Consider the following 22,883-nt stretch of genomic DNA (forward strand, 5'->3'; position numbering starts at 1 on the left):
AAGAAGGATCCCGGGAATGAGAAGAGCACTCAGGCTGGAGTGGATTTGGGTCTTCAGCACACAGATAGCCAAGGCAGCCAACAGAGTGGATGTGAACACACCAGGGGTGGGTGTGAGGGAAGGAACAAATCAGTGACAATCACATGAGGAGAGAACAGGGGTGAGTACCAAGTTAGGACATGGAATCAAAGAAATGTTTAGAGAAATACATCTATGAAGACGAAAAGAGAAAAGTGGTACATCTGGAGTGGAAACTGGTAGAGAGGATTTTTTGGTAAAAGACGGCATCGACTTTGGCTGGGAGTGGTGGCTCATGCCTGCAATCCCAGAACCTTAGGAGGCCGAGGCAGAAGGATTGCTTGAACCCAGGAGTTCAAGACCAGCCTGGGCAACATAACAAGACCCCATCCCCATAAAATACCAAAAAACTAGCTGGGCGTGATGGCGCATGCCTATAGTTCCAGCTACTTGGGAGACTGAGGCAGAAGGATTGCCTGAGCCCAGGAAGGTGAGGTTGAAGTGAGCCGTGATTGTGCTACTGCACTCTAACTTGGGCAACAGAGGAAGACCCTGACTCAAACACAAGACAAAACAAAAAAACAACAAAGAAGGATGGTATAGACTTGAATCTGTGTAAATATCACTGATGAGAAGCCAGCAGAGGAGAGTGAATAAAAACATGGAGAGGCTGGGTGCAGTGGCTCAAGCCTGTAATCCCAGCTCGTTGGGAGGTCAAGGCAAGAGGTTTGCCTGAGCTCAGGGGTTCAAGACCAGCCTGGGCAACTTGGTGAGACCTTGTCTCTACAATAAATCAAAAAATAAGCCAGGCATGGTAGTGCACGCCTATAGTTCCAGTTACTTGAAAGGCTGAGGCAGAATGATCATCTGAGCCCAGCAGGTTGAGGCTGCGGTGGCCTTGAGCATGCCACTGCACTCCAATCTGGGCAACAGAGTAAGATGCACACACACACACACACACACACACACACAGAGAGAGAGAGAGAAAAGCGGTATCAGCCAGAGCACAGTCCCGGGGAGAGTGCTCTGGGAGAGCCAGGACTCAACACAGAGCAGAGGTGCCCACTGTCCTGTAACAAGAGGAGTGATGGGTGGGTGTAGGTGGAGCTAGGATTGAGGGAATGGTGGAAAACTAAGGGAGTTTCTGCCTGGTGTTTCTCTGTGAAATATGAAACTTCATCCTATGCCATGAGAAGGGGGGGAGGTCAAAGACCCTGAAAGAGGTTTCAAACAGGCACAGCAGTTCATAGGAGAGAATGCAGACTAGAGCAGCGGAAAAGAATGGCAGATGGAGCTGAGGACACTCTCCAGGTGAAATTATCCATTTCTGGAGGTCCCATCTGGTAGGTTGCATGATGAGTGTCCTCCAAAGACCAACCACAAGCCACCTCAACTAAAATGTAAAATATTTTTTATACACATGACTTTTCTTTATTTTCAGTGGTATCTACTAAAAACTTGGTTATGAGCATTCAACTATTATGGGATTTATGTTTTTCTTATTCGATAAAACAATCTAAACTACACCTCATTTATATAACAACCTCCACTAGAACTGAACACATACAGAGCACACAGAGTAAGGGCATCTCTGCTCACCTTGAGGTCTCTGTGAACAATCCGTTTTTGGTGACAATATTGGACTGCAGACACGATCTGAATAGGGAGAGAGGCAAGAGTCAGTCACCACTGGTACACACTGATTGCTAACATGAAAATAACTCCGTTATTTTTCAAACATGCAAAATACTCAGTAAGCACTTGAATGTTCATGTGGACTTCTAAGAATAATTTTCTTATGCCTTAAACTATTCAATCTGGAAAAATTCAGAGATAAAGGCAAGAAGAGATAGGTGAGGATATTCTTCTTCTTCTCTCCAGTTTTAAGTGGTCGTCTCTTCTCTACCTATTGGCATTCTGCTTATTTTTAAGTGTGGTGCCAGGACCCAACAAATTGCCTGGATCTGGAGGACCCTGGCTGCCCCAGACCCAGGCTCAGATGGTTCTGGTGGAAGCTTTCCCTTGCCTGTGTCACTAATTCAAAACCCAACCTGCGGATGTAGACTATCCATGACCAGAAATTAATTTAAGTCGGTTGGTTGTCCTCTGTTGTCTCTTTTCCTAGTCTGCTCCCTGGAACACTCTCGACTTTTGAGCTGATGTGGATCCACAGAGAGCAAAAGCTAGTTAACCTCTCTAAGCATCCGTTTCCTCTTCCTTAAAATGGAAGCATGGCAGGCCTCAAGCAACAGTGATACAAGATGGTAGACACCACGGTCTCAAGAGTAAAAGCCCTTCATCATTTTAACTGTTGGGAGAACTCAAAGAAAGCCAGAAAGGAATAAGAGATCACACAATTGACTGGGGTCTAGAAGATGACAAAGACATGACACTAGATGGACATGGATAACTGGGCCTCCAAGAACAATTTATGAAAACCAAATTTATAGCCTTAAAAGAAAATGCTGCCTGACATGGTGGCTCATGCCTGTAATCCTTGCGTTTTGTCAGGCGGAGGCGAGAGGACTGCCTGAGCCCGAGGGTGCGAGACCAGCCTGAGCAAATTGGCAAGGTTTGTCTCTACAATAAATCAAAAATTAGCCAGGATTGCTGGCATACTTCTGTAGTCCCAGCTACCTGGAAGGCTGAGGGGGAAGGATTGCCTGAGACCAGCGGGTCAAGGCTGCAATGACCATGAGCATGCCTGTGCACTCCAGTCTTGAGACTCCAACTCAAAACAAAAACAAAAAAACCACTCTTGTGCACAGCAGATCCTGAAGCTGGTGGGCTTGACTTCCTGTCAAATTGCTGTGTTTTCCACTCTCTGTTCAGGAACACTCAATGCTGAAGTATGGATGCATACTGAAATAAAAGCAATTCATTGTGTCATAAGGTTAATTCTTTACACTGAGAATGTCCCCTCTGAGGGAACACTGTAAATCTAGCAAACCACTCGATGTCCCCAGGGGACATAAAGAAATTATAATGGTGATTGTACAGGACAAACCTATGCAAACACAAATTTTTCAAAAATGCATGTTTTTTTTGAAGATTTTCCATTCAAAAACCTATGTTCCATTTCAAATTTGTCAAGTTTCTCATCAATCAGTTGAGAAGTGGTTTTCAAGAATCACAAGTATATTCTACATTGCCTTTGACAACAGGCCAGACAATAAATTACTTTTTATTATTATTGTTGTTGTTGTTGTTGTTAAACGTTGAAGTCACATTCTATCATCCAGTCCGGAGTGCAGTGGCACACTCCTGACTATTGCAGACTCAACTTGCTGAGCTCAGGCAATCCTTCCACTTCAGTCTCCCAAGTTGATGGAACCATAGGTGTGTGTCACCACACCTAGCAAATTTTTTTTTAAAGATTGGAAGATATAGTTTATTTTAAAAGTATATTAGAGAGGGCGAAAGATGAGATTCATTTCCCCAAGGCAGGGAAGGGCTCCTAAGGCAAGAAACAAGAAAACAGCCATAGCTAAAGGAGCACATGACCACAGTAGAGTCTAGTAAGGCAATGGCCCTAATTTTTTAATTTATTGTAGAGACAGGGTTTCACCAAGTTGCCAGGGCTGATCTCAAACCTTTGGACTCAAGCAATCCTCTTGCTTCAGCCTCCAAAAGTGCTGGGATTACAGGTGTGAGCTACCATGCCTGGCCATCAATTACATACTATTAATGTCGGATTAACATGTAATAATTACATATTATTGTGTGGTTGAATAGAAAAACACCAGGTGGACGACATCAAGTAAATCACTGTTGCAGCATAACATGTATCAACGAACCAGCAAGGCATGTCGGTGATTGTTTCTCACACATTAGAAAAACATCAGATAAAAAATTTTCTTTGTTTTTTTTTTTTGGTCATAAATAAGTTCCTCAATGTGCAAAATTCCATTATAAGACAAATATCATTACAATAACTAGTTCCAACACTATACTACATCATACGAAGTGATTAAGTTTTTCACTATTTCTTAAGAAAGTGCAGTCAAATTGCTAGTGGTGATCCCAAAGCTGCCTCTGAATACAAAGGGTTAACTTAGTATTTGTGTAAAGCCACTGTTTCTTTGTTTTTTTGAAAGCAGAATTTATAGAGGACAGAAAAGCTCCCACAGTGGGAGGGGACCCAAGAAGGTTGCCTGAAGACACCCTTTGAAGCAGCAGTTATCAAGCCTGAAAACCAATCGATGTTTCCATTCATCTGTTTCTGGGGGAAATGCTGGTTCTAAGGATTTAACATCCTGCAAGTAAAATCTAACATAACAGTATTCCATAAGTAGCCTTTTGCTGTCAGATCATTGCCTGATATTAATATAATTTAAAAGGGCATTAATTTTTTTAACACATGGAAGAATAAATGTTATAACACATGTGAATTATGAAAACTACTACATGCACTCTTAATAAGGATTCCTTGCCACTTTCAGCAATCAGTATGCTTTTTTGTCAACTTGCAATTATTCCTGTGATTAGCACTGTTAAACACTAATTGCTCAAACTTCACATTTACTGGTTGCTTTTTGAAAATGTCTCTTTTTCTAATATTAAAGCTTTAGATGCTCATCATAAAAATTGTAGAAAATAAAGAAAGGAAGATACAAACATATGCCTGTACCAGCACTAAGTAGAGATAACATCTCTTGTTATTTTGTTGCATTTACTTTCCCTTGGTATTTTGCATGTGTATTTAGAAATATATGGCTATGTGTATTGTATACACATTTTCTAAATGGCTATTAAAAAATACTGTTATTAAAAAATACTGTTGTTTCTCCAAATCATCATCACCTTTTAATTGTAAGTTCCATGGAGTTACCTCTGTTGGACTTTAGACTCTCAGAAAGGGCTGTCCTATGTTTTAGTTCAGAATAAGCAGCAAGAAGCTGGGCTAGGATTCGAATGAGAGGATGACAGAAACCAAGGCTTCACTAAACAGCTTCATGACTTTCTTTAAAATGAATATTCAGAGTATCAGACCCAAGGATAATTCACTAAGGTCCAAAATTTCCAGGCCCAAAATATGGGTTTTAGAACATCTGTTACTTTGGATTATCACCACTGCTGCTCTATTCTGTCAGCATGAGAAAGGGAAAAGTGAAACAACATTGTTTTCCCAAAGTAATAGGCTTGTAAGCTAGGACACAGATCAACTTTACCTTTCTACTATCTGCTTTAACCTTTTCCCTTTCCCATTCAGAATTTAGCTTTTCCTCTGATTTTTTTCCCTCATAATGAGATTCTTATAGCTTATTTTCAGATTCTGCTTTTGAATTGGATTTGACAACTTCCCATGCTTTTGTCAAAGAAATCAAATTTATCTTCTTCTGACTCCAAAACACTCAAAGCTAACCTGTTGCCACAACAAACTAAAAAGCCTCAACTTAAACCCACTGCTTTTTTGCATTCTCTTATTCAGCTAGAAGCAATGATTTCTAAAGAAGAAGGCTGACAACCTGGATGTTGTGTAGGCTAAAATATGAATGCGAGCCTAGTTCACTTTCAATCATACTTGAAAGAACAGAGGCACCGACATTACCAGTCCACCAAGAGGAAAGTAAAGATGGAGCCAGGAATCTTCTCTTTTCCTTGGAAAAGAACAAGAGCTCCACCAAAACACGAAATGGCATAAGCAGTATTAGGATGGGAATGATGAAGGAGAGAGAAAAGAGAAAACTCATCCACTGATGAATATGGAAAGAAGAGTCTATTTCTGGAGAAAATGAATTATAGTGTACTTTGTGGGTGGCATACCTTCCTTTGTCATCAACAGATTTTGTTTTTAAATCAAAGTGATGATAACTTATAACTTCCTGGAAAGCACAGCAATTAGAAATAGAAAAAGTGGAAACACCAATATCATGCTTGACAAGTCTAATAGGAGCTGTCTTAGGCAAATACCACAGCAAGGAGAAGGGATTCCATTAGTTCTGAGGACTGGAAATCAAGTCATTAACCATAAAAGGACAACACACAAACCATCTTTTCCGGTCTAACAAGGTTCTCTAAGTAAAAGTTTCAGGATTTCTATAGGGAGTTGAAAATAAAAATTTGGAGTAATCTCCTCAAGACTTAGGCTAGTAAATGTCCAAATCTCTGATAAGCTGGATTCAAAGGAGGGAAGGTGTAGTGGTGGGTGGAGATGGAAAGAGTGGGACCTGTGAGTGCAAGGGCTAGACTGCTTCCTTGGAGAGGGTCAAGGCACAGACCCCTCTTGCTTCTAGTACTAGCCCTTTCCTCATGGTCAACAAGTCCTATTCACACACAGTCACAAGTCAGATTCATCTGCATGGAAAGGAATTTAAGTTGAAATCAAAGATAACTTAGTTTTTGCCAGGTCCAGTGGCTCACTCCTGTAATCCCAGAATTTTGGGAGGCTGAGGCAGAAGGATAGCTAGGCGCCAGAACTTCTAAACGAATCTGGGCAAAATAGTGAGACCCCATTCAGCTCTATAAAATGTTTTTTTAATTTTGTTTTACAAGTTCTCTAGTGGCCAAGTCCAGTGGCTCAGCCTGTAATACCAGCATTTTGGGAGGCTGAGGTGAATGGACTGCCTGAGCCAGCGGGTTCAAGACCAGTCCAGTGAACTTGGCAAAACCTCATCTTTACAATAAATAAGAAAAAAATTAGCCGTACTTGACTGCGCACGCCTGTAGTACCGGCTACTTGGAAGGCTGAGGCGAAAGAATCACCGGAGCCCAGCGGGTTGACGCTGGGGTGGTCGTTGAGCGTTCCACTGCACTCCAGCCTGGGCAACGGAGTGAGATTCCAACCCCCCCCAAAAAAGAAAGTACACTAGTGTAGTGGTGCATGCCTATAGTCCTAGCTATTCAAGAGGCTAAGGCAGTAGGATCACTTGAGCCCAAGAGTTCAAGGCTGCAGTAAGCTATGATTGTGCCACCACACTTAAGCTTGGGCGACACAGCAAGACTCTGTCACTTTTTTTAAAAAGTCCTAGTTTTTAGGCAGTCAATTTATAAAAAGTAATAGTACAGTTATAGAAAGAACTAAACAGACTTTTTTCCTAATAAAAAATGTTTTATTAGATTCTAAAAGTTTCACATTTGGAAGCCAAGCACGGTGGCTCATACCTTCCCAGCAGTTTGGGAGGGTGAACTGCCTGAGCCCACAGGTTCAAGAACAGCCCGGGCAACTTGGAGAGACCTAGTCTCTACAATAAAACAAAAATTAGCCTGGTGTGGTAGTGCGCACCTGTAGTTCTGGCTGCTTGAAAGGCAGAGGTGGAAGGATCGACAGAGCCCAGCAGGTCAATGCTGGGGCTGCTATGTGCATGCCACTGCAGCCTGAGCAACGGAATGAAACTCCAACTCAGAAAAAAAATAAAAATTAAAAATAAAAAGTCTCCCATCTATTCTGACAACCTTATATATAAGTAAAACAAAATTTTAAGTTTCTGAGAGAAATTAGGCCATACCGCTATTTCAATGTAGACCTTGTGAAAATATAGTTAATTAAAAAGCAGTAAAGCACATGTTCCTTTCCTTCATCTAAATCAGGGGTTAGCAAGTGATGGCCTATGGACTCCATCTGGTTCATCTCTGCTTTTGTCAATTGAGATGTATTGGAATATGGTCACATCCATCATTTGGTATTATCTACAGTTGGCTTAACAGGAGAGTTAAATCCTTAGTGGGCAACAGAGACACCGGGCCCACACCACAAAGACAAAAATAAATGTTCACTATCTGGCCCTTTAAATCAAGTTTGCTGATTCCTCATCTAAATAATAACACAACAGCACTTTGGGAAGCTGAGGCGGGAGGACTGCCTGAGTCTTGGAATTCAAGGGTTATAGTGAGCTATGACTGTATCACTGCACTCCAGCCTGGGCAACAAAAGGAGATCCTGCTTTTTTTTTTTAATGACACAACCTCATGATTACAAATTTGAGTTTTGGGGTCAGAAGGCTTCAGTCTCCAAGTCCATAAAGGTCTGCTCCTAGTAGGCAATTTTGAGCAAGTGACTTAATCTTCCCATGCCTCAATTGTCTTACTTTTAGCAAATGGGCATAATACCCTTTGACTTATAAGGCTGCTGCAGATTTACATTAATGTAGGTAAAACACATCCCCAGCCAGGCTCGGTGGCTCAGCCTGTAATCCAGCGCCTTTGGAAGGCTGAGGTGAGTGAATTGCCTGAGCCCGCGGGTTCGAGACCCACCTGGGCAACTTGGCGAGACCTCATCTCTACTATAAATAAAAAAATTAGCTGGGCGTGGTAGCATGCACTTGTAGTTCCAGCTACTTGGAAAGCTGAGGCGGAATGATCGCCGGAACCCAGCAGTTCGAGGTCGTGGTGGCCGGGAGTGGCCACTGTACTCTAGTCTGGGCGACAGAGTGAGACTCCAACTCAAAAAAAAAAAAACACTTATCCCGGTGTCTGGCATGGTCAATCAATGACAGTAGTTATTATTCACAAAGACAGGAGAGTTCAGTCACCTTTATGCTTAAAGTGTGCTTATTAAAACTCATGTTTCTTTCAACAGCAAGGTAAAGACGAAGCAAGAAGAAAAGTCACTAACAGATTAAGTTATATTTGGTCTTGGTTTATGTAAGACAAAACTAATAATGAATTTTGAGGTTGTGACAATCTTCTTGCTAAAATCTCTGAAAAGGTTTTAATTAATGGCTAATAGTTGTGTTTCTGAAAGGTCTAGATTTTTTTTTTTTTTTGAGTCGGGTTTCACTGGGCCATGCAGGCTAGAGTGCAGTGGCACAATTATAGATCACTGCAGCTCCTGGGATCAAGTGGCCTTCTACCTCCGCCTGGGACTACAGGCGTGCACTACGACACCAAGATAATTTTTTGTAGAGGTGAGGTCTTGCAAAGTTGCTTAGGCTGGACTCAAAACTCCTGGGCTCAAGCAATCCTCAACTTCAAGTGTTGGGGTTACAGGTGTGAGCCACTGTGCCTGAAGGGTCTAGATTTTTTTTTTTTAGTCAGAGACTCACTCGATCACCCAGGCTGGAATGCAGTGGCAAGCCACGGTCACCCAAAGGTCGACCTGCTGGGCTCAGGCCATCTTTCCACATCAGCATTCCAAATAGCTTGGAAGTACAGGCAAGTGTAATACACCCAGCTAATTTATTGATATATTGTAGAGACGAGGTCTCACCAAGTTTCCCAGGCTGTTCACAAACTCCTGAGCTCTGGCAATCCTCTCTCCTCTGCCTCCCAAGTGCTGGGAATACAGGCTTCAACCACCATTGCAGGCCAGGGTCTAGATTTTGAAGGCTCAATTGTCAAAAGCAAAGGTTAGGAGTCAAACTAATGCCCCAATTACAAAGCTAAGCGGGGGAGAGAGGACAAAGCTAAGAAGAGAACCCAAGGTCATCTGCAGCACAATGTCTTAGGTATGAAAGGAACTTAGCAAATTTTTGTTGAGCTAAATGGCCAACACCTGCCACACAATAGACCTTATAAACATTTATGGAAGAAAACACTAGTTTGCTTCAGGGTTTAAGTGAGATAACTTTAATAAATTAACAAACTAAAGATCCATTAATTCATACCTGTCTAAATTTAGCTCTTGCTTCTTTTTCTTTCATTCTTCCATGTGCAACCAAATAGTCAAATACTTCACCTATAATTGGGAGAAATAAAAGTAAAAGTTCTACTTCTGGGCATTAATTTTTCCACAAATTGATAATGTTTTATTTTAGCAATGCTCTACTTTTTAATATAGGTACGAAGGTAGCTAGAAATATGTGGAATGTGTCTAAGCTGGCGTTAAGGCAGCTAAGTTCACCAATAAAATCTTTAAGCTAGAAAAAATTACTAAGATTAAATTCTCTGATTTTAAAGGGCACGTGTTTTCAGTATGTTTTAATAAAAGCTGAGCAATGAAAATTGCAAGTTAAAATGAATGAAGCTGTGTTAAAGGAAGATATCTTCACTGCAGGATGACAACAAAGTATTTCCTGAGTATATCCATTCACTCATCAAATAGTGATTGAGTGCCTACTATCTGCTAGGCATTGTTTTAGACTCTGGGGAAACACAGTAGCGAACAAAGCAAAGTCCCTTTCCTCATGGAATTTACTTCCTAGTAGGAGATGGACAATACACAAATAAATAAATATATGGTATGTCAGAGGATAATATGTGCTGTGGAAAAACAGCAGTGGAAGGAAATTGGCAGACTGAGTGTGTTGACTACTTGAGAGAGTGGACAACGTGGTTATCTGGGTTAAGAGTCTAAACAAGTAAGAGAAGCAGCAAGAAGCCTGCAGGCTGGAAAGGCCAGGGAAAGGAGATGAGAGGTAGTGAGGCCCAGAGAGTCCCACAGACCTTGGTAAGGCTTTACTCTAAGTGAAATGAGAAGTAGAGGAGATGAAATGACTGTTAGAGTGGGAAAGGGGTTATGAGTGGAAGAGACAGGGAGACCAACTAGGAGACTAGCACAACTATCAAACCAAAGCATGACAGTGACTGCGACAGGAGTGGGAAGCATAGAGGTGGTGAGAAGTAGGGGCTCAGGACACAGTGAAGGTAACACTAAGAGAACTCGGTGATGACAGCTAGGTGGCAGTTTACACAATATTAATTTATTGGGGAAGAGAAGGTTACACTTCAGGAAATGTATTATTAGTACTATCAACCGCTTATCAACTTAGAATAAAGAAACACCACTCTGAAATCAACAGAAAAGAACACTAATTTAAAAGATTAAATATAAAGTTATTTTGGAATAGGAATATGTCTACTCATACAAATAAGGATAACTGCCATCAATTTAATGACAACATTCAACGAAAGTGTTTTGATACTTAAAAGTTATTATGAATTATACATTAATATCTCGGACTTTTAAACTCAAAACCTTAACTCTGAATACATTTTAAATAATGAATGGGCATAAATATTTGCATGCTATCACTTGACTTCATAATGATCTTTGAAAAGGCATTACATACTGTCAAATTTACACTACACAATTCATGATGATGAATTATGAAGTTATTATAATGAATTATGAAGTTAAATGCCAGCTCAGTAAAATATCAGCATTTTCTAAGCAAATGACCTTTCTCTATTTGCAGAGAAGTAGACGATGTCAAAACAAGTGGTTACTAAGTGAAAACAACTGAAGATGTGTGCATATCATACAGAAAAGTTTTGACTTAAAAAAATGAATTAAGCCCGCTAGCTGTTGTAGAGGATAAAATTCAAGTCTGTCAATATCATTTTAAGATTTTTTTTTTTTATTCAAATGCAAACCTCTGGAGAGATTTCTGGAACCATATGTTTTATTCATAATACTAAGTTATAATTCAGTTTTATAATTGTAAGTTATCATTCTTTTTAATGGGGAAAAAAAAAGGTCTGGGTTGAACTACTAGTAATTCAACCCAGATCTTTCTTTTTTCCCTTATTAAAAATGTAATAACACTCAGATTAAGCAGCAGAACCAATAACCTGTAAGGCTCTTTATTAGAGGAGCAAAATGCAAATAATTACTAGTCCTTAATCTTTATTTTAGGGAAAATCTAGTCTTATGTACTATCAACTATCACTTCTGGTCTTGGGGAAAAAGGACACCAATGACACATTATATCTGATAAAGAAAAGCATCCAAACTGCAATATACATTTATTTCAAACAGACTAATACATTAATACAATTAAAACGCCAAACACTTGGGATAAACAAAACGTGTATGCATAAAAACACACAGAATATAATATTATTCAGCCTTAAAAAGGAAGGAAATCCTGGCACCTGCTACAACATGAATGAACCTTGAGTGAAAAAAGTCAGACTTCAAAGAGCAAAGAATGAAAATTCCACTTCTGTGAGGTACCTGGAAGAGTCAAATTAAAAGAGACAGAAAGTAGAAAAGTGGTTGCCAGGAGCTGGGGCAGGGAGAAATGAGTTAGTGTTTACTGGGTACAGAGTTTCACATGGTAAGATGGAAAATGTTCTGGAGATGGGTGGTGGTGAGGGCTGAACAACAATGTGACATACTTATGCCACAGAACTGTACACCTGAAAACCATTAAAACAGTAATTCTTAGTGATATATATCTTACCACAATAAAAAAAATTCAAGTACTTAGATATTATCACTTAGCAATGCTAACAATGAAGCACTTAATAGCAACCAAGAAAACTGCTGAAAGTCAGCTTTTCTAATTCTCATTCTAGTGTCTTATGACCATGAATGTTAAATGAAACCTTAACAATTATCCATATGGGCAGTGTGGTTATGTATTCTTTTAAAAAGGAAGAAAGAGAAAAAGCTCAATATATATAAACGTTCTTACCGCCGCTTGCGTATTCCATGATCAGATATAGTGTTTTTTCGGTTTCAATGACTTCAAATAACTTCACTGAGGAAAGGAAGAGGATACGAGAAAAAGAAACAAATGTCCATATGCACAAATCATACACATATCAATTTTAACTAGGGAAAGCAACCTTTTCCCTGTTAAAGATTTTAATAGCTGGCCCTCTAAAAAATGCTCTTGGGGGAACTTTATCAAATATTACAACAACAGAAAAGTTTTCACAACAGCATAGAATTCCATAAAAATAAAGATCATCCAGGGTGTTGAGTGTGACTTCAGGATACACAGCAGTCCAGCAGAGTATATCTGAGCTCACATCTCCTGCTGTCACTGCTTCCTTGTGTCTGAGCTGGTTATGTGCCCCCCTCCCCCAGCATCTCAGGAAAAGAAGTCCAACCTGCAGCGATGGCTCAGATCTACTCTGCCCTTACAAGCGCAAGAACATTCACTTGTCATTATGGCTTCATGATTCCACTTGAGAACTTTGTTGCTTAGGAAACCTATCACAACTCTCAAAGGACAAGGTTTCTTCTTACTAGTCTGAAGCCAGAGATGGAAAAAAGTAGAAAAGATTGTACTGCAATTAATTGAAAAAAACTGTTTTAAAAAAAAGATTTTGGCCAGGCTCAGTGGCTCAGCCTGTAATCCCAGCACTTTGGGAGGCCGAGGTGAGTGGATTGCCTGAGCCCGCGGGTTCGAGACCCACCTGGGCAACTTGATGAGACCTCATCCTCTACAACAAATCAAAAATTAGCCAGGCCTGGTAGCGTGCCTGTAGTTCCAGCTACTTGGAAGGCTGAGGTGGAAGGATTGCCGGAGCCCTGCAGGTAGAGGCTGCGGTGGCCGGGAGCGGCCATTGCACTCCAGTCTGGGTGACAGAGTGAGACTCCAACCCAAAAAAAAAAAAAAAAAAGATTTTTAGGGGGTCAGTGTGATTTTGCTACACAGCGGTCTCTCATTATGAACACAAATATTTCTATTGCTGCTGATTCATAAAACTACAACATAGCAAGTAGACTTACATTTTTCAGTGAAATTGAAGTAAATCTCTAAAGCTATCCAGTCACCACTGTGTCTATCTAATACTAGTTTGTTAATTTTTATTTTAAAATTCAATTTACCCAAAAAGGGAAGGAGGGCTGGCTAGTGTTTGATACTGCAGGTGATACTCTGATGCTTTAATAGATTGGGCTAAACAGAAGCAGAGTGCCTAACATAGTAGTAAATAAATGTTCTAACAGTCCAATGCAAATTTTGGTTCTTCTGAGAGAATTATTTTAACTTTTTGAGTTGGAGTCCTACTCTGTTGTGCAGTCTGAAATGCAGTAGCATGATCACGGTTAACCACAGCCTTAAGCTCCTGGGCTCAGGTGATCTTCCCACCTCAGACTCCCAAGTAGCTGGGACTACAGGCATGCACTATCACACCAGAGTGGTTTTTTGCTTTTTGTAGAGACGAGGTCTTACTATGTTGCCTAGGCTGGTCTTGAACTCCCAGGCTCAAGGGTTCTTCTCAACTCAGTCTCCTGAAGTGCTGGGATTACAGGTGTAAGCCACTGTGCCCAGCCTGGGAAAACTATTTTAATGTAATACGAATTTTTAAACAATTTCCATTTATTGTCAAAGATATGTGATTGTTAAGTAGAGAACTTCTAATTAGGGCACAACTTCGGTAATTAAAAGACAAAATAATTACATTTAAAAGTTAGCTAGTTCTAGGCAGTAGTGATAAAGTTTTCTTTTACTATATGGTGAAAACTTGGTATTTGAAATCCAGAATTGACTGGCTGCTACCTTCAAAGGCTTTAAATTAAAAGTGATCAAAGATTTTCTTCCCATTATTATATTCCTTGTGATTTTTCTTTTCTTTGAGCATACTCTATTTCATTGAATCTAAGATGTTTATTTTTTCATTTTAATTAATAGCCCTGATATCAGGATGATGGCTTGGCATTTATCTTCATACTATATAATACAATAATGCCTCTAAAATGATGGTGGCTAAGATTTGATGAAATAGGGCACAAGTCTTTTGTTAAAGTATATAATAAAACAAGTTCTGTGTAAAAGCTTTTCTCTTCTTATGACTCCATGTTGCTCTTCTACTCTTGTGCCTGAAGTGTTCTTACGGATAGGTTATCCTGAACACATTTCTTACAACTGATGTTGAGAACAGACTGATATGGGGTGTCTTAAGAGCGATTTAACTATTAAAATAGTATTTTTACATTGTAGGAGCTATCACTGTATAAAAAAGCAGTTATATAATTTTAAGAGTCCTATTAAAATATATGTGTGACCAAAAGGTTTCATTTAAATAATTAAATATACATGCAGGGATAGTATTAAGTAATTTACACATTTTCATCTTATTCCTGCAATTACTGTAAGACATTCCTTCCTCATCTTTAAATCAACCTCATAGGACCCAGCACAGAGTTGTGTATAGAGAGGGCACATAAAACAAACCTTTGCTTTATAACAAGAATTCCTATCAAAATTCCAATAGACAGCAAATATCCCATCTTTTTTTTTTTTTTTTTTTTTTTTGAGTTGGAGTCTCACTCTGTCGCCCAGACTGGAGTGCAGTGGCCGCTCCCGGCCACCGCAGCCTCCACCTGCTGGGCTCCGGCGATCCTTTCTCCTCAGCTTTCCAAGTAGCCAGAATTACAGGCGCACGCTACCACGCCCGGCTGATTTTTTGATTTATTGTAGAGATGAGGTCTCACTGCCCAGGCCAGTCTCGAACCAGCGGGCTCAGGCAATCCACTCACCTCAGCCTCCCAAAGGCGCGGGATTACAGGCTGAGCCACCGAGCCCGGCTATCCCATCTTTAAATATGACTCAGCATACAAGAATGTTCTTAAGAACACAGTAACAGCAAAAAGTATATTTTCTATATATTTAAACATTTAAAAATTATAATCCAATTACAGATATTTCTGCCACATTAAAACTTTAAATTCAATTTTTTTTTTTTTTTGAGTTGGAGTCTCACTCTGTCACCCAGGTTGAGGTGCAGTGGCATGGCCACCGCAGCCTTGACCTGCTGGGCTCAGGCAAGGTCTACCTCAGCCTTCCAAGTAGCTGGAAAAACAGGCACAGGCCACTACACCTGGCTAATTTTTTAATTTATTGTAGAGATGAGGTCTTGACAAGCTGCCCAGGCTGCTCTTGAACCCAAGGTCCCTTGGGCTAGGCAGTCCTCTCGCCTTCACCTCCCAAAGTGCTGGGATTGCAGGTGTGAGCCACTGCGCTTGGCTACATTCAAATGTTCAACACCTAAGCTTTTAATCTGTCTTCAGTCACTTCAAAAAGCCAATACAAACAATCAACAACTTGTATATATATTGCATTAAAAGTATACCTGGGTTGGGGGACAGGAGTCTCTTCTTATCCCTTCTTCAATACATGTTTAGCTTTACAACATACTTCCAAGAAAGCATTTAGACCCCAAAGTATTAAAAAAAAAAAAAAAAAGTAGACAGTACCTATGTTTGGATGATTTAAAACCTTCATTATTCTGACTTCTCTGAACAGCTAAAAAAAAAAAAAAAAAAAAGGAAGACACACAATGCCCACAAGTTATTACATTATAACATAAACATTATAATATAAGCTTATATTCTACTGTTACAATATACACTTAAATTTTCTCTTACATAGCAGATTCACTGCTAATATTTATTATTCCATATCTAAGACTAATATGGAAGTCCAGAATAACTGATGTAGTTTTATAAACTATTACCAAATGCTATTCACAAATGCTTCCATTTTTGGAAAACAGCAGACGTCTCAAAGGGGGAAGCACTCTGAATTTCATTTTGCTACCTTCAAACATAAGATCAGACTCAGTCAAGTATAATTTTTATGATTAGACTTACTCTGACTCAGTGTCTCCTCAGGGGTCCCAATTCTGTGAATCAAAACTTGTATGGTCCTCCCAATGAACTACATCAACAGCATACTAGACTGATAATTCCATATAATTCTATAAGAAGATTTTGAACAAAAGCACTTGGGACTTTTCATTACAGAAGATAGGTAATTTAGCATGGAGGCTGTGGTAGACTGTTACATGAGTGATTCTAATGAGTCATGCCTTACATTGTCCATGCTGTTGTAAGTGTGTGCCCCTTTCATACTGACTTTATCCTTGACCATGAGACTTGGTTTGTTCGGTGGGACAAGAGCAAATTTGAAGCAAGCAGAGGCTGGAAAAACACTTGGGCATCAGGCTTGCCCACCTGGCACACTGTGAAGAATTTGATCTGGCTTCTCTGAAGATGAAGGGTAGTACATAGAGAGACTGTCCTAATTGTGTTTGCCCCCTCCTAATCCACTAAATGAATTCAATCATGCAAGTGAACCGAGGTGAGACCTAAGAAAAACCACCCAGTCAAGACGAGCAGAGCTGCTGCCAAGCCAAACCACAGAATAAAGAAAAATATTAAATTTCTGTTGGATAAATGAATTCAGAGAAGGGCTGTATCATTATGGCCTAGGTTAATATGATCCAGAAAAAACTACAACAATTTACATGTGTGTATACGTATATATGTATGCATGTATATATGTATTTTAGTCGGAGTCTCACTCTGACAACTACAAGATTTTATTTATTGTTTATTTATTTGAGTCAGGGTCTCATTCTGATGACCAGACTGGAGTACAGTGGCACAATCATGGCTACTACAACCTCAACCTGCTGGGTTCAGGCGATCCTTCCGCCTCAGCCTCCTGAGTAGCTGCAACTACAAGTACGTGCCACCACACCCAGTTAATTTTTTGAATTATTGTAGAGACCAGGTTTTGCCATGTTGCCAGGCTGGTCTCGAATTCCTGGGCTCAGGCAGTTCTCTCACCTGAGCCTCCCAAAATGCTTGGATTTCAGGCATGAGCAAGATTGGATTATATTGCTAGTTACTTACCCATTTCTATCATTTATTTATTTATTTATTTAGAAAAAAGTTCTCACTCTGTTGCCCAGACTGGAGTGCAATGATATGATCACAGCTCACTGTTGCCTAGAATTCCTGGCCTCAAACGATCCTCCCACCTCAGCCTCCTGAGTAGCTGGAACTACAAGTGTGTGCCTCCACACCAGGCAGCATTTTTGAAGCTATCTTATTTAATTCTCGTGGGCAAGAGGAAATCAGAAAAATACAAAGATCTTCCAAAGTCCTGCTATCCTTTTGTGGGGAATGTGGCTGGAACCCGGTCTCTCAATACCCGCGATACAACCTACAGAAGGCAAGGGTTGGGAAAGCCTTGGAAGAGGTGGAGCAGCTGGTATGTGGAAAGAAAGTTGGTGAAAATCACAGGACTCTTGTTGCACTTATTCTTGTCCATTGTGTCTATCATTGAATCAGCAGCTACGGAAAGACGGATGTAGAAGGATTTGACATACAACCTTAGCTTAAGCTCAGAACTTAAACACATGGAATCAGATAAACTTTCCTGCCTAGCTCATTTTGAAAGGCAGGAGCACTGTTATCTCCGACATAAACACCTCCTGTTGCTATTGTGGCCATTCCCACATTTTGTATTCAGAGACAGAAGACAGCCACCCACAACCCTGACAAGCATTCACACTTGAGTTCTTTTTTAGCTTCCTTCTGTAGAACTAACAGAAATCCTGCCTCCCAATCTATTCTAGTTGACTTGGTAACTGTCATTCAAATCACCCAATTACTCCACAACTGCTAAATTAGAAAGCCTTCAGTTGGATGATACCATACCAATACCGCTCAGGGTGCCGTACTGAGTATGAAACCCTGACCACAGATACAGCAGCCCTGCACCACAGAGCCCCTCCCTGCACAACTCTCCAATGTCAGCTCATCACCCCAACTCCTTTCAGTTACTATAACGTAGTAATTTCTTTTAATCCTTTTCTTTTTCATTCTTCAAGTCTCAAGCAGATACTCTGAAAATGTATCAAAGTTGGTCTCCTAACATCGTAGCCAACTAACTGTTCATGTCTTCCCTGGAATGTCCTTCTAGTTGTAAAGATATAGTTTTGTGTATCTGTTTATGATCCCCTTATCATCCATCACAAGGAGCACGCCTGTCTCTTTACAGCATTGTCTATCTTAAACCAAACTGGCACACAACAGGAAAGCTTCTGTTGAATAAATCCCTATAGGAAAGCACGAACTACCAAGAAGCGAAGTTTGAGCCAGCCTACTTAGCATTCTAATGACCACACACAGCTTTTCAATTCTGAGCAGCACAGTGCTTTGTTACAGAACTGTCATAGTTATGGTAAGAGAGCAGGTCAACAGAAGGCAGTCATTTATTAATTCCTACTAACAGGACAGAAGAATCGAAGCAAAGTAAATTAGGGCCAAAGGACAGGAAAAATATGGAATTTACAGAAATTCCAGGAAGGGAGAGCTCACTTCTGTCTAGGGTAGTAGGTACCACGGAGGTACTGGGCTTCTATAGGATTCAGAAAAGCGTGTCTGTATTTGAAAATGAGGTGTGCGTGCTCTGCAACCAACTAGTGTACTTATAGAAGACCTAATGACCAAACCTGGCAGAGCAGTGTGGACTTCAGGCTTCCAACATCAAAACCATTGGAGTGTTTGTGCAAACTGCAGATTCTCGGGCCTTTCTATCACTAGATCTCAATCCGGGCTTGAGAATCTTACTTTCCAGTACGCACCTCAGGTGTGGTGGTTTCAGAATGTCCACAAATTCCTACCCTCAAAAGGCAGAACTTCACGTTCCTTCCTTCGAATGTGGGACAGCCTTAAGTGACATGCTTCCAGCTGACATAAAATGGCAGAAGCAACAGTGGGAACGTCAGAGACTGACCAGGTCTCAGCCACCACCAGTTCCTCCTGTGCTCTCACAGGTCACCCACTTGAGCGTCCTGCGAACAGGCCCACACAGCAAGGCAGGAAGGCTGCATGCCCACACTGGCAAGGAACTGCAGTCTTGACAGCAGCCGTGTGAAAGCGCCCTCTGGAAAGCAGACCTGCCAGCCCCAGTCAAGTCTTTGAATGACCCAGTTGTGGCTGACATCCAACCAAAAGCTCCAGAGACAGCCTGAATCAGAACCACCCAGTTAAGTCACTCCCAAATTCCTGACTCACAGGAATTTTTTTTTTTTTTTACTTTAAGTTGCTAGTTTTGGAGGAATCTGTCAGACAGCAGTAGATAACAATACGCCAGACACCACATTAAAGTTTGAGAACTCCCAAGTGACGGCAGGTGTCACACCAGCGATGTATCACGAAAAACGTAAATGAGACCAGACAGAAAGAGGCCTAGTACAAGCTTAATTCTGTAGGCAGAAAGAACAGCCAAAGGATCCTAGTAGGGCAGTATCAAGACATTACCCAAAAAACTTTACATAGCCACCTCTCTACCAGAATTACATATGGGGTAGAAATATGCAAACAGCAAGTGAGTCAATAAGCTCTACACTCAGGTAAACAAGGACTAGGGGAAGCAAGAAAATAACAGTTATGGAGTGCCTACTGTGTCTGAAGCAGTCAGATGCCTCACATTTATGACCTTATCTAATTTAATTTTCAAAACTCTATCAGGTGAATATGACCACCTCCAATTTACAAAGAAGAAAGACCAAGACAGGTTAAGAAACTTGTCCTGTCAGGCACAGGGGTTCACACCTGTAATCCCAGCACTTTGGGAGGCTGAGGCAGGAAGACTGCTTGAGTCCAGGAGTTCGAGACCAGACTGGGAGAACTCATCTCTACAAAAAATCCAAAAGATGAGCAAGACCTCATCTCTACAAAAAACCCAAAAATTCGCCAGGTAGGATGGCATGGCTCTGTAGTCCTCACTACTCAAGAGGCTGAGGCAGAAGAATTACTTCAGTCCAGGAGATCAAGGCTCCAGTGCCACTGCACTCCAGGATGGGTGATGGAATATGACCCTGACTCAAAAAAAGAAAGAAAAGAAAAGAAATTTGTTCAACAACTCCCAGCAAATACGCGCTAGAGTCAGGATTCTGAGTTGACTGAAACATCAAAGTCAATGCTCATCTCAGGATTCTGTACTGCTACCTTAGAAATTTACAACCAAAAGAATCAACAAATTAGTTGTTAGATGATACAGAAAAGACCAGAGCAACAGGTGGGTACTGGCACAGAACACTTGACAAGGTTGACAATTTGCATACAAGTGAGATAAAAAAACCAGATTTTATATTCTGTGACCCTGAAAGCTGAAGATAGGAATCATTTATTAAAAGGAAAACATGAACTTTAAGGAAAGTCCCCATAAAAACTGTACAATGTATTTTTCAAAGTTTTGTTATTATAAAAGGACATTTAAATATGAGAAACTCATCTTATTTCTACTATTGTAATTCAGGTTACTTCTCTACATTCCTTTTAATTTTAAATAGATGCGAGTTGGAAAAAAAAACCCACAAAAACATATAAACTAAAATAATTCTCTCCTCCCTGATCCATCTGCACCCCTGACACATTTTTACATCTTTACATTTGTCTACAGAACTGGTACACAGGAGAATAAATACCTCTGAAATCAGAGATCGGGAATCCTGGTGAATCCAGGGACTAGCAAGGACACTAAATCTATAGTATCAGAGGCATAAAGAAATAAATTCCAGGCCAAGCTTAGTGGCTTGGCCTGTAATCCTAGCACTTTGGGAGGCCGAGGCGAGTAGATTGCCTGAGCCCTCATGTTTGAGACCAGCCCAGGCAACTTGGTGAGCCCTCGTCTCTACAATAAATAAAAAATTATCCAGGTGTGGTAACGCGCACCTGTAGTTCTGACTATGTGGAAGGCTGAGGTGGAAGGATGGTTGGAGTCCAATAGGTTGGCTCTGGGCTTGCCATGAGCATGCTACTGCCCACCAGCCTGGGTGATAGAGTAAGACTAAGACTCCAACTCAAAAAAAAAAAGAAATATATTCCAATAGTCAGGAATTGGTATGTACAGGTGTTATGTTTGGAAAAGACAATTTCACCAATCAATATGAAAATGAGTTCATAAAAGAGAGCACGGGGGATTACATACATATAGCTGATCTAAATCACCGCAATCAAGTGTTCAGGCTCCCTTTTCCTTATATGTAGGGATGGGACAGAACCGTCCAGCTAAAACAAGTCCTCATCACTGTTCAGAAACTGTTCTTTTGCCTCAATTACCACAGCACCTCTGCTGAATGGAAGAATACATTAAAGCCCTTCTCGGACAAATCAGAGACAGAAAGAGACTAACAAAAGTCAACAAAGCTCACACAGAAGGAATTTTCAAGAAAATGTATTTGTATAAGAGGAAAAATATATGCTTCTCAACACGTAGAACACCTCAAGGACTCAAAGAAAGCGACATCACCAGCTGCTTCAGAGGTACGGAACTGGCAGGCGGGAAGACATCCCTTCTATACATTTTTCTGTCTTTTGAATTTTCAATTGTATGACAGTATTTCCTATCTTCCCTCCCCAAATTAATTTGACTATTAAGAAAAAGAGTTGAAAATGAACACAGAAAAGTTTTTGGCTAAAAAGGGAATTCCTAAATAAGAAAAGGTAGCTGAAAATGGCTGTATTTTGATCACTCTTCTGTCAAGAGGACAGTTTACTATTTATTCTCATCATTCGGGTCTCAAAGGAATCTAAGTTGCCAGTGGGAAAAAGGCAAACAAGACTTCCAGGGAATATGTTTCAAGTCAAGCAAACACGAGAGCCAACACAGTAAGGCAAAATGTAAGATGGCAGGTAAAGAGATTCTAATCACTGTCTCGGAACCACCCTTACTCTAAAATTAAAAAATGGAATAGGAAAGATCAGATGATAGGGCAATAAGACAAATAATAGCATTATTAAAGACCACTTGTCTTTAACAGCCAAAAGCAGTGACCTCTCCTACTCAGGAAGAGACACGTACAGATGTGGGGATGTACTATGTGGATGAATTACAATTTATCTAACTAGAATTTTACTAATATCATATAGGTTTTTTGCCATTATAAACATTATAGTAAATATCTTTGTATACTTGTATATATATATATATCTTTGTACACTTATGTAAATTATGGTGGAGTGGGGTGGGGTGTTGGTGACCCCACTGCACAGCCCAGGTGAGAATGTCCTCTTAGGGTTCCTTCAATTCTCCTCCAAGTTCTTAATTTCTCTCTTCTTCCAAAAGGTAATTTTTTTTTTTTTTTTTTTTTGAGTTGGAGTCTCACTCTGTCGCCCAGACTGGAGTGCAGTGGCCGCTCCCGGCCACCACAGCCTCGACCTGCTGGGCTCCGGCAATCCTTCCGCCTCAGCCTTCCAAGTAGCTGGAACTACAGGCACGCGCTACCACGCCCGGCTAATTTTTTGATTTATTGTAGAGATGAGGTCTCGCCTGCCCAGGCGGGTCTCGAACCCACGGACTCAGGCAATCCACTCACCTCAGCCTCCGAAGGCGCGGGTTTACAGGCTAAGCCACCGAGCCCGGCATGGTAACATATTTTAAAGATGAGCCCTTCCCCAAGTGTTCTTAGTCTTATGGACTACTTCCACTGCACTCCTGAATATTTCC

The 22,883-nt window shown here is 40.6% G+C and overlaps 1 protein-coding gene across 8 annotated transcripts in view; it reads right to left on the minus strand.

The window, feature by feature from the left end:
* Positions 1-22,883, minus strand: part of MARK3 (microtubule affinity regulating kinase 3) — a 96,011-nt gene that overhangs the window by 35,587 nt on the left and 37,541 nt on the right. For all 8 annotated transcript variants that reach the window (XM_021708040.1, XM_008049587.1, XM_008049624.1 and 5 more), the window contains exons 4-7: positions 15,833-15,881; positions 12,318-12,383; positions 9,564-9,634; positions 1,618-1,674 (exon numbers count right to left, since the gene is read on the minus strand). In XM_021708040.1, the coding sequence (XP_021563715.1) occupies positions 1,618-1,674; positions 9,564-9,634; positions 12,318-12,383; positions 15,833-15,881 (243 nt within the window). The remainder of the gene's footprint in view (positions 1-1,617; positions 1,675-9,563; positions 9,635-12,317; positions 12,384-15,832; positions 15,882-22,883) is intronic.

Source organism: Carlito syrichta, unplaced genomic scaffold (assembly GCF_000164805.1).
Source record: "Carlito syrichta isolate Samal-C Ts95f unplaced genomic scaffold, Tarsius_syrichta-2.0.1 Scaffold55413, whole genome shotgun sequence".
NCBI lineage: Eukaryota > Metazoa > Chordata > Mammalia > Primates > Tarsiidae > Carlito > Carlito syrichta.